General features: G+C 36.6%; 1 protein-coding gene across 8 annotated transcripts; it reads right to left on the bottom strand.

Moving 5' to 3' along the window:
• Positions 1-534: 534 nt before the first annotated feature.
• LOC133727877 (mediator of RNA polymerase II transcription subunit 18-like) lies at positions 535-9,239 on the bottom strand. 8 transcript variants are annotated; one of them, XM_062155284.1, is made up of 13 exons: positions 9,038-9,238; positions 8,209-8,256; positions 7,791-7,872; positions 7,030-7,094; positions 5,967-6,227; positions 5,364-5,448; positions 5,027-5,097; positions 4,532-4,631; positions 4,049-4,106; positions 3,582-3,938; positions 1,734-3,268; positions 1,592-1,617; positions 535-901 (listed from the first exon to the last, which is right to left on the bottom strand). In XM_062155284.1, exons 7-11 carry the CDS (start codon positions 5,060-5,062, stop codon positions 3,166-3,168), a joined length of 654 nt encoding a protein of 217 aa, XP_062011268.1. In that variant the 5' UTR covers positions 5,063-5,097; positions 5,364-5,448; positions 5,967-6,227; positions 7,030-7,094; positions 7,791-7,872; positions 8,209-8,256; positions 9,038-9,238; the 3' UTR covers positions 535-901; positions 1,592-1,617; positions 1,734-3,165. The 8 variants fall into 8 exon arrangements, with proteins under 8 accessions (XP_062011268.1, XP_062011272.1, XP_062011267.1 ...); XM_062155288.1 differs by lacking the exon at positions 1,592-1,617 and having other exon boundaries at positions 5,364-5,517; XM_062155283.1 differs by lacking the exon at positions 1,592-1,617.
• Between the last annotated feature and the right edge of the window lie 821 nt (positions 9,240-10,060).

Here is a 10,060-nt window from a genome sequence, read left to right as displayed (position 1 = left end):
ACTGTCACAAACAAAAGCTACGCTGGTGAGATTTCCAACAAGGTCACAAAAGCTACTGTCACCAGCAACAAAAGCTATTGTCACCAATACAAAAAGATACTCTCAGCAACAAATGGCTACTGTCACCATCACCAACAACAAAAGCTACGCTAGTGAGATTTCCGGCGAGGTCACAAAAACTACTATCACCAGCAACAAAAACTACTGTCACAAACAAAAGCTACGCTGGTGAGATTTCCAACGAGGTCACAAAAGCTACTGTCACCAGCAACAAAAGCTATTGTCACCAATACAAAAAGATACTCTCAGCAACAAATGGCTACTGTCACCATCACCAACAACAAAAGCTATTGTCACCAATACTAGAAAGCTACTCTCATCAGTAATAAAAGCTACTCTCACAATCACCAAGCAGAACAAAAACTACTACCAAGCAGAACAAAAACTACTCCCAAAGACTAAGAAAGCTATTTTTAGAGACTAACAAAGCCATAGAAATATAAAAGATACAACCAAAATAAAAATGCTACACAATCGAGGAAAGAAATCATATTCAATGATACAAAAAGTATCCAGGGTTCAACAATGATATATCTATGTAAAAAACGACTTCCATAGTTGTAAAAAGTCATTACCATTGTTGTGAAAAGCTATTACAATAGTTGTATAAAGCTAATGTCAATGTTGTAATGCTACTATCATTTTTCAATGTAAGAAACTTTGCCACTGCTGTACAAAGCTACTACCAATGCTATCCAATATTGTAGAAAGTTATTGCCAATGTTGTAAAAAGCTATTTCAACTGTTGAAGTGCTACTGCCAGTTTTGCTTTGTACATGTTTTCTTGTTTTGGCGCCCCACAGCACTACACAACCACACTTTATATGTCTTCTCTAGCCACCTTCAATTAGGCAAACAAAAACAAAAATCAAAGTCAAAATCAAAATATAGAAGGCTACTATCACAGTTATACAACTCAACTAGAATAGTTATAGAAAGCTAGTAGCATAGCTATTGAATGCAACTAAAATATGATCAAGATTGATTTTTGTGATCAAAATTAAAGATAGCATGCCAGCAAACATCTACTTTATCAACTTGACATAAAAAAAATAATAATAAACCACAGTCAAGACACAAAACTAATAACAAAATGTGCAAAGCTACTGATCTGATTGTGGAAAGGTACTGCTAGAGTTTTAAAAAGCTATTGATACAGATACAAGAAGCTACTAGCATAGCTTTCCAGTAGCAGAGAGCATGAATCCATTAAATTTGCTTTTATAGTGAATGTGTTTTCTCTAACTATATCAGTAGCTTTCTTTAACCAGATCATTAACAAATGTCATACCAAGGAGGAACAAAAGATGGTGGCTCGGCAGAATGAAACCAACACCAACCAAACCAAAACCCAATCATATCAGACATGTAAAGTTAACCAAACTCAACAAAATAATGCAAATATAAAATATGATCTTCAAGACCAGCTTGAAATACCTCAACCACATAACCTAATCTACATCTACTTTAAGTTTAATTGTCCAAAATAAAATGAAACATTTCCATCAATAATTGAAACTCCAAAGCTTACGGAAGGAGTGATCTGATACTCTGCCTCTGCCCAATCCCGCAGCAAATTTTGGCAACACAAATTTTAAATTCCACAAATTAGAAACCCTAAATCAACACTAATTTCAATCAATTCGAAATAAACAAAAGAAGATTCAACTTACAGGTAGATGAAGCTAAAGTGGTTGCGGTCTGGTGATGAGGAAGACGGTGCCGATGAATCTCAGGCCGTTGAGAGCTCTTTGCGCTCTCGATCTCGTCCTTTGAAGCTTCGTCTTCAGCCTCCTCGCCTCGCGTCGCGGGACCGTCAGGTTGCCAGAGTTGGACGACGCGGCGATGGGTTTGCCGTTTGGATTCGAAGATCCGAGGCCGAACTACTCCAGCTCGTCTCCGTTCGGGTCGGCTCCGGCTGAGAACGGTAATGGAGAACGGAATCAACGACGGAGTTGTCGCATCAGACGGTCCTGTGCTGCCGGAGCCGAGCGAGATGGTGAGGAAGGATGCTGCCGGAGCTGAACAAGATCATGAGGAAGGGTTTTCTCGCCGGGGGGAGAGAGAGAGAGAGAGAGAGAGGAAAGGAAGAGAATGATTTTCTTTTTTGCAATAGAGAGAGAATGAATGATGTAGTTGGTTTTCTTTTAAAAAGGGCAAAATGGTCAGAAAAAAATAGTTTGAAGAGCAAGTGGCCTTATATACGTACAAGAAAAATTAGAATTAGGTGGTCTAATTAAATGACACTTATGAGTAATTTTCTATAGTAATTATGTCATATTCGAGTCATGTTATTTTACATTTTTATCGATACTCTGATTTTTATATGAATATTAGTCAACACTAACTCATGCTTGTTTAATCAATGGTTTCATATGACATTGCGAGGGTCTCTAAAATTGGTCAAGGTAAATGGTTGTCAGAGCAACATGGAAAAACAAATGTCGATTAGGTTTCTTCCTCTCCCATTTTTTCCTCAATCTATTTTCACCCACGATGGTTGTAAAGAACTAGAAGAAACGTTTCTTATGTCATGGCAATTACGTCTGAGAGAGACTTATATCCAAATAACTACAAAGAGGCAACTAACTTTAATTACATTTTTCTCAAGCTGCTGAAGTCGAGTACTAATCACATTTAGACAAGTTTAACCTATAATGATCATTATCAAAGACGATAGCTGAGGACCGTACTGCTCATAACCAGCTGTAATTCAGTACACCAATCGGTGTATCATGCGTAAACAAGTCTATCTCCTTCATTCTAGGCCTTCAAACTCTGGGATGCTTCTCCAGGAACTAACTCATCGCCTAGAAAAGAAGAGCACAACGAAAGAAACTATTGCCAATCCCTGTCAATGATTCAGCATACTAGCAAATGATAGAGCCCTTTCTAGTATGCAGTAGATGCTTGGAAAAACATATAAAAAACATAGTTATGATTATTGACTTTGCAGGTGATGAGTTAACTGTCACCAGCACACCTCTTAAGTTTTAGCAATGAGAAACTACTGTAATATATTGTTATGATTACCAACTATGGTTAAACCAGCAAGTCATCACTGTAACAGTAAATACAAAATTTGAAGGAAATTTACAACTTCTGCTATAAGGTAGTACCCCCACCATCAGACATGAGAGATGCAGCAGCGGCAGCAGCAGTAGGAACAACCCCAGTTGAAATTCCCGGTTTTGACAAATGCAGGAGGCTGAGAAAATCAATTTCAGATGTAAGAATAAATTGTCAAGTCAATATAAATTCAAGACCTGCATCATCCCATAGTGAGTTTGCCTAATCCATTTAAAGAACCAACAGTTTTTAGGTTTATGTAATTTTTATGCTCTGTCCATTTACTGCCTCATCATATATTGTATGATCAACCAACATGCCAAATTGTGAATGAGATTATAATGAAGGTAAAGGGCATCTAGGCACTACATATGAATTAAAGCTCACCCGGTTATAACTTAGGCTTGGGAAAACAGAAAATAGAAGAAAAAATATAAATAAACTAAACTTACGGTGCAAGATATTCGCAAAATGATGACACTGCTGACGCAACTTCAGTATAAGTTTCAGATGATGCAGGGGCTGTAACTTCAACCAACTGTATCCCGGGAGTTACAGGGACAGCTTCATCTGTATTGTGTAGTTGTGGCATCTTATTAACTGATGACACAGTCACAGTCATCTGCGTGCCTCTCTGGAAATGGAACGCAAACCCGACCCTCAGTAACTCATGATCCAACTTGTAGCCAAGTGCATAAAATAAGCGAAGCACATTCTTGCTTGCTTTGCTTTCGATCACAGTTCTTACTAAAACTGAGAGTTGCTCAGCACCTGCACCTCTCATCGCACCCCCCACGAACCTCACAGTCCTACAGAATTTAGGATGTAAAATATATGCAATATGAAATCAACTAATCATATAAAAATAAAAATACATACGTTGATGAATTTGAAAGGGGAGAGATTTTTTGAGTTTTACCATGTAGGTTCAGTTTGTTCAAGATTGCAAATAAGTCGAACCTCAGAAGGTACAGCTCCTAGATAAAAAAAAAAAAAATCATAACTAGTAAGGGACAGCCAAATCATCTCTTTCGGTGCTATTCAGCAGATATATATAGACGACTCTATCAAAATAATGACACAGTAGCATTTTAGTGAAAGTAATCATATGTTATTTTTGCTACTTAAAAACAGGAACACATGTACACAAATTCTTAAGAAAGACTCTGTCACATGGATCAATTCAAAGGTCACTCAAGGTGAAAAATCTAAACTTGAAGTCACTAAGGAAAAGAACCAAACAAGTAAAAAAGCCAACAGACTGCTGGGAAATTTTGTATTGAACCACACCAAAGAAGGCTTTGAGCTTCTCCTTAATATGAGTCCACAAAAGAGGAAAAATAACATACTGATTTGCCTAATCACTACACAGATCAATAGTGTATGAGAAAACAATCTGTACCTAAGTTTGGGCCACTTTTAAGGCATATCTCATGGACCTTCAAAGGTTCTCTGCGAACACCACAAAGACCCTGAAGAAGAATCTCAAGGGCTTCAACATGCTGCAAGACGTAAACCATATGTTAGTTACAACTTCAAATACTCCATGCATAGGGGGGGGACATATAAAATGAGGGAATACGGTTCTTTCAAGGATGTTCCTCCAATTATAAGCAAACTAGAGTTGATAATCATAAAATCTCTGTGCATGTAAAAAAGAAAAGTACTAACTAAAATGATCAAATTCAAACTTGGTTCCTCACACATTAACCTCAAACAAATCATTTGTTAACTTGGTAAAGACTTAAAAACCTACGCACCGAAAAGTAATGGCAAGCAAGAGATTCAATCTTTCTCATCTAGCAGCAACACAAAGACAGCTAACCAAAAGGTATCAAATGCCATAAATCCACACTCGAAGAAACAGCATTACAAATTGCAAGTCCAACTGCATTACCTGTGTTTCTATGATTCCCTGAACCACGCACTCCATCCAAATTTTGCTGATATAATCAACCTCACCAAACCCTAATGAGCAATCATACCCAAAAAGACAGAGAATTCAAGATTGTAAATTTCACATCATGGGTCTCTAATGTAAGAATTTACAGCATACTAGTAAACTATAAAGTACCATTCAAATCTCCCAGATAGTGTTTTATCAAAAAAATTACAAAACCTTGTAAAAGTTCTAACTTTTAAGGAAATTCAGAATTAAAGGTCGAAACCTTAAATCAAAACAACCCTAGAAAGAACCAGTTAAGGGACTCAACAAACAAGAAGTTAGAACTTACCGAGAGTGAGCTTTGGATTTGGGGCTTACTCTTACAGCCTACAGCTCTGGTGCCAAGGGAAGAAGGTCTTCCTTATTCTGGGTTTCTGTGAATCCAGAAGACCATTTCAAGTAGCTTTAGATTATTGCTATGGGCCTCAAAAGTTTTTGACACACTGTAGATTGCAGATAGTGAAAATCTTTGCTTCTTACAGTAGTAACAATTAATATGCTGCTGCTGCTTATATCATATTACCAAACACAAATTTCCGAACCTGCAATCCCTACTCTCCCAACCAAACTCATATCTATTACTCCTCTTCTTCCTCTACCATTTGAACACACCACTGAACCACATTTGGAAAAAAATTATATTGCTATTACAATACTTAAAGGCCTCGGCAGATAGCCAACTCTTCAATTAAGCATAAACAGAACAAACTCAGAATCAAAACTCTGAAATTACAGAATCAAATTCAATCACCCAATTCAGTAACCCTAACCGTAAAAGCTAATCAAACTCGATTCCCAATTTCCGAAAACCCAGAGTCAATGACATGAATCAAAAGAGAAAACAAAAACCCCAACAAAAACGAAAAAAACATAGAAATCTGGGAAACAATACCTTCGATACAAAACGCTTTCTCTCCACCGATCTAAATCTTGCAGACAGATTCGACACAGATCTTCTTTCCCCTCGCAGCAAAATGAAATCACCACGAACAAAATCTACGTGTATTTGACTTGATTATAGAACGATGGCATCCCGTAAATCAGAGAAACATAAGGGCAAAAGCGTCACTCCACTTTGTGCACAGTGATGAACAGGAAACCGGGCAACCGATCAGCTTTAGTATATTGTACTAGATAGATAGCCCGCGCTTTGCTGCAGGTATTTTTATTGTTGATATGTGTGTTTATTAGACATCAATATGAATTTCTCAGACTTGTAAATATTGAATGATTACCAGATTATGTGCTGCAGGTTTTTTTCTATTTTAATTGCTCTATGTAAATCAGCTGTCATAGATAGGGTTCTTACCACAAAAGCAATTAGATTATGATTACAACTGAAATAATGATTTTCAAACAGGAAAAATATCATACAAACTGATTTCAAAATTTAAAACTAAACATAAGTTTATAACTTTCTGCAAAAATATTAAATATTTATATCAATATGAATGAAAAAGCACAAACTAAAGCCCTGAGGCAATCTTCTGCTCAGTATATATACAGAATGCTGACCTTGGAACAGAATCCTTAAACTCCTAAACCTCTGCCTCTAGGAGTTTAAAAAATCTGGTTAAAAAATCTGGTCCTAAACTCCATTATTGAACTCAAACATTCAATAAACAGCATCTAAACAATTCCATTATCAAATCCAAACTAATTCCCTAACATTCTAACCATACGTAAAATTCTGAGAAAAAAGCAAATATTGATCACTTTCATTAAACAACACCAAATATATACACATCCAAATCTCAAATATCGTCGTATGGAATATGTATCCAGCACACTGTTTAGAACATGAAATCAGTTCACACATGTAAATAACAATTAATAAGGTAAGTTCAAAAGGCTAAAGTGCAACCAATCCAACCAAGTACCTTTGGGGGGAGGGGGAGGGAAAAAAAAACACACACACACACACACAGATATACACACACAACTTTATAATTTACCTTTCTTGGAGAAAAGCCAGGACAGATAAAGTAATATGCGTACAAACAAACCCCCAAATCAAAACCTGCAAATTCAAATCCATTAAGAATCATATACCTGAAAGTAAAAAGAAAAAGACGAAATAACTCAAATAAGGAAATGATTGTGGAAATATGTGAAAGGAAGTCAACTAAACCATATTGACAATTTCAAATGGATCAGAGTTTACAAAAAGAAAGTAAAAAGCCACTTCAATGTCTGAAGCAGAGAGTGAAACCAACAACTGAATAGCAAATGAAGTTTGTAATGTTAATGAATTAAATCAAATGTAACCAATTTTCATTAGCATAAGAATACCCAAAAAAAAAAAAATCAAACTTTAATGTTCAAAATCAAATATAAGAACCAAAAGCAAACAGACATTGTAGTACTTTAATGCATTATAAAATAGAACCTATCTTAAGACACTGTAATCATGTTGCACTAAGTAAAATCATAATCTACAGCTACCAAATGTGCAAGTTCCATGCTGTAACAAAAGAAGATGCTACTTATATAACCCCCATCGATAAGCTCAAAACATATTCTTTTCCTCCTAGCTTGGTTGTGTATAACAAATTTGAGTTTCTACCCGAAAATCAGAACGCTGCTCTACTTTATAAACCATAGAATGTAACTCATCCTCTGAATTGTAAACAGAAATCTACAAAACAAACGAATATACAGACAAAGTAGAAGCAATGTGAGCAACGTGTGAGCAATGTGTGAGCTGAAAAAGTACCTTGATTGGCAGATTCAAGCTTCTCCTTTTCTTCAAACCCGAGGGCGCTATTGAAATTTTTCTTGATGTTCTTGATGCTCTCCTGGAGTTTATTTACAGCGCTAGTTAAAGACAATAATTATGAATTATAGTTATTGCACAGAAAATAGTTGTATTTATTACTGGCATGGGTTTCACCCCGATTGTATGTACAATATTGCATTGTGCAGTACTGCAGTTGGCATCATATTGCACGACTCTGATATGGATAGTCAAAACTATCTTATGCATTACTTACTGTGTTGCCACTAATCCATGCATACCATATTGAATTCCTTATCCAAACTATTCCAACGGACATATAAAAGCTAATCCAATCAAAGCGAAGCATAGCAATGCGAGAGGGAGAAAAACAAAAAGCCCAGAAAGAGAAAGTAACCTGAGAGTTGATGCTTGAATTCTCTTCTGCTTCTTAGTGTGCAATAACCTGAGAGGGTCAAGAGCTAGGATGAGGTCAAAGTAAAGGTAAGAGGTGAGATGAATCTTATTGATGGCTTAAGACCTTAAAGCAAATTTGTTCAAATATTTGTATCAGACACTTGTTGTTTTTAAAGAAGGCACACTTAATCAATCTAAACTCAAGAACCCATCTATACAGAAACATCATGCAACCGTTTTTTGAAAATATGTGTAGTAGAAAAGAAAAACAAACAATTATTCACACAAAGAATAGAAACATCTGAGAGCTCAATGCCAATTTCATCAAGCTTTTCCTGCCATGATCCTTGCTCCATTCTCAATGCATTATGAAACCCAGACCATTATATCACATTGCCAAAAACCAATTCGTCCAAACTTATTCCCAACACCCTCCAAATCATCCTTCTCCTAATTTTCCCTCCAATAACAGCAAGCCCTTCCCAAAGAAAAGGAGGGTCTTCTTATTTCCTTCTCCTCCTTTCGTCTTCTCTCCCTCTGTTCCGTTTCTTTTCCCTCTTCTTCTTCCTTTGTCCTCCAACAAAATCAAGGTTCAAAAAATAAAATAAAAAAATGGTGATTTGGGATTGTAATCAAAACCCAGATTCCTCTGAGAATATAGGTGGTCCAAACCCCAGGGTACACGAACCACTCTGTGTTCCGCAGGAGGCACAGCTTTCACATACAGGCTCGCCATTCACGAATCAACGCTTTTGGAGGAGAAAGTTTGAATCTTTGGTGGGTTTATGATTGGGATGAGCTCGAATTTTGATTGAGATTGAGTAACTAACCTTGTGCTGAGATGATGAGATGAGAATTTGCCTCCAATCTCTCTCTCTCTCTCTCTCTTCGTGCAAAGCAAAGAAGGTAAAAAAAACACACCCGATTTCTCTCTCTCTCTCTCTCTCTTCGTGCAAAACAAATAAACGCAACCGATCTCTCTCTCGATCGCTCTTGACAATTGATAAAGATGGTTACAGAAGAAAGGGGAAACAACGGGAAGATGCGATATATCCAGGTCGGTGGCAGAGCTGCAAAAGAAATTTGAAGCGAGGGCAAAAACGTCACTCCACTTCGAGCCAAAGTACTGTTAATGAACACCAACCCTCCTTTAGTATATAGTAAATAAGATATCAAGTGTCCGTCCGTACGGAAAACGTTATGTTGGGTCTTTCATACCTTATCCTCAATTATATGCATAAGATGAGTCACCACCATCAGATTTTCTGACTCTAAAATTGGCATGAGTGGAAATTTTGTAGAACTGATTGAACATAACATGTCAGAGGGATTGGTCGTATTGCAATTGGTATTAGACAACCTTATCTCCAATGATGCTTTTTAGTTTCCACATATTGAATTTTGCTTGGTATCCAAACTTGACTAGAAATCCTCATTATAAACGGACCAAAAACCATACTGACGGATCGACTTTATTTCATCCTCTTCAACTAATGTTCAATGTGGGCACACTTGAGCTTATGTTTTCAATCATCATCACCGTTCTTGCTCTTCAGAGCTTTTAGATTTTTCTATTTCTTGCTTTGTTCGATTTGATGGTTGTTCACTTCATATTGTGGGGCGGCTCTTTAGGTTGATGATCGCACGTTCTTTGATTTAGAAAATTTATAGACAGATTGTAAGAATTTACTCCTTTAATTGTGGATCATATGAAATAATTGGTGTTTATGGTATATATTTCATAAATGATTTGATAGACTAATTGATGGATCATAATTGATCAATCAGAGGGAATTTCCTATATCTATTTCCACGATGGATGGAAATCACTTAAGTCATTAATGGAAATTGGT

Source organism: Rosa rugosa, chromosome 2 (assembly GCF_958449725.1).
Source record: "Rosa rugosa chromosome 2, drRosRugo1.1, whole genome shotgun sequence".
NCBI classification, from domain to species: domain Eukaryota; kingdom Viridiplantae; phylum Streptophyta; class Magnoliopsida; order Rosales; family Rosaceae; genus Rosa; species Rosa rugosa.
This window is presented reverse-complemented; position numbering and strand designations above follow the sequence as displayed.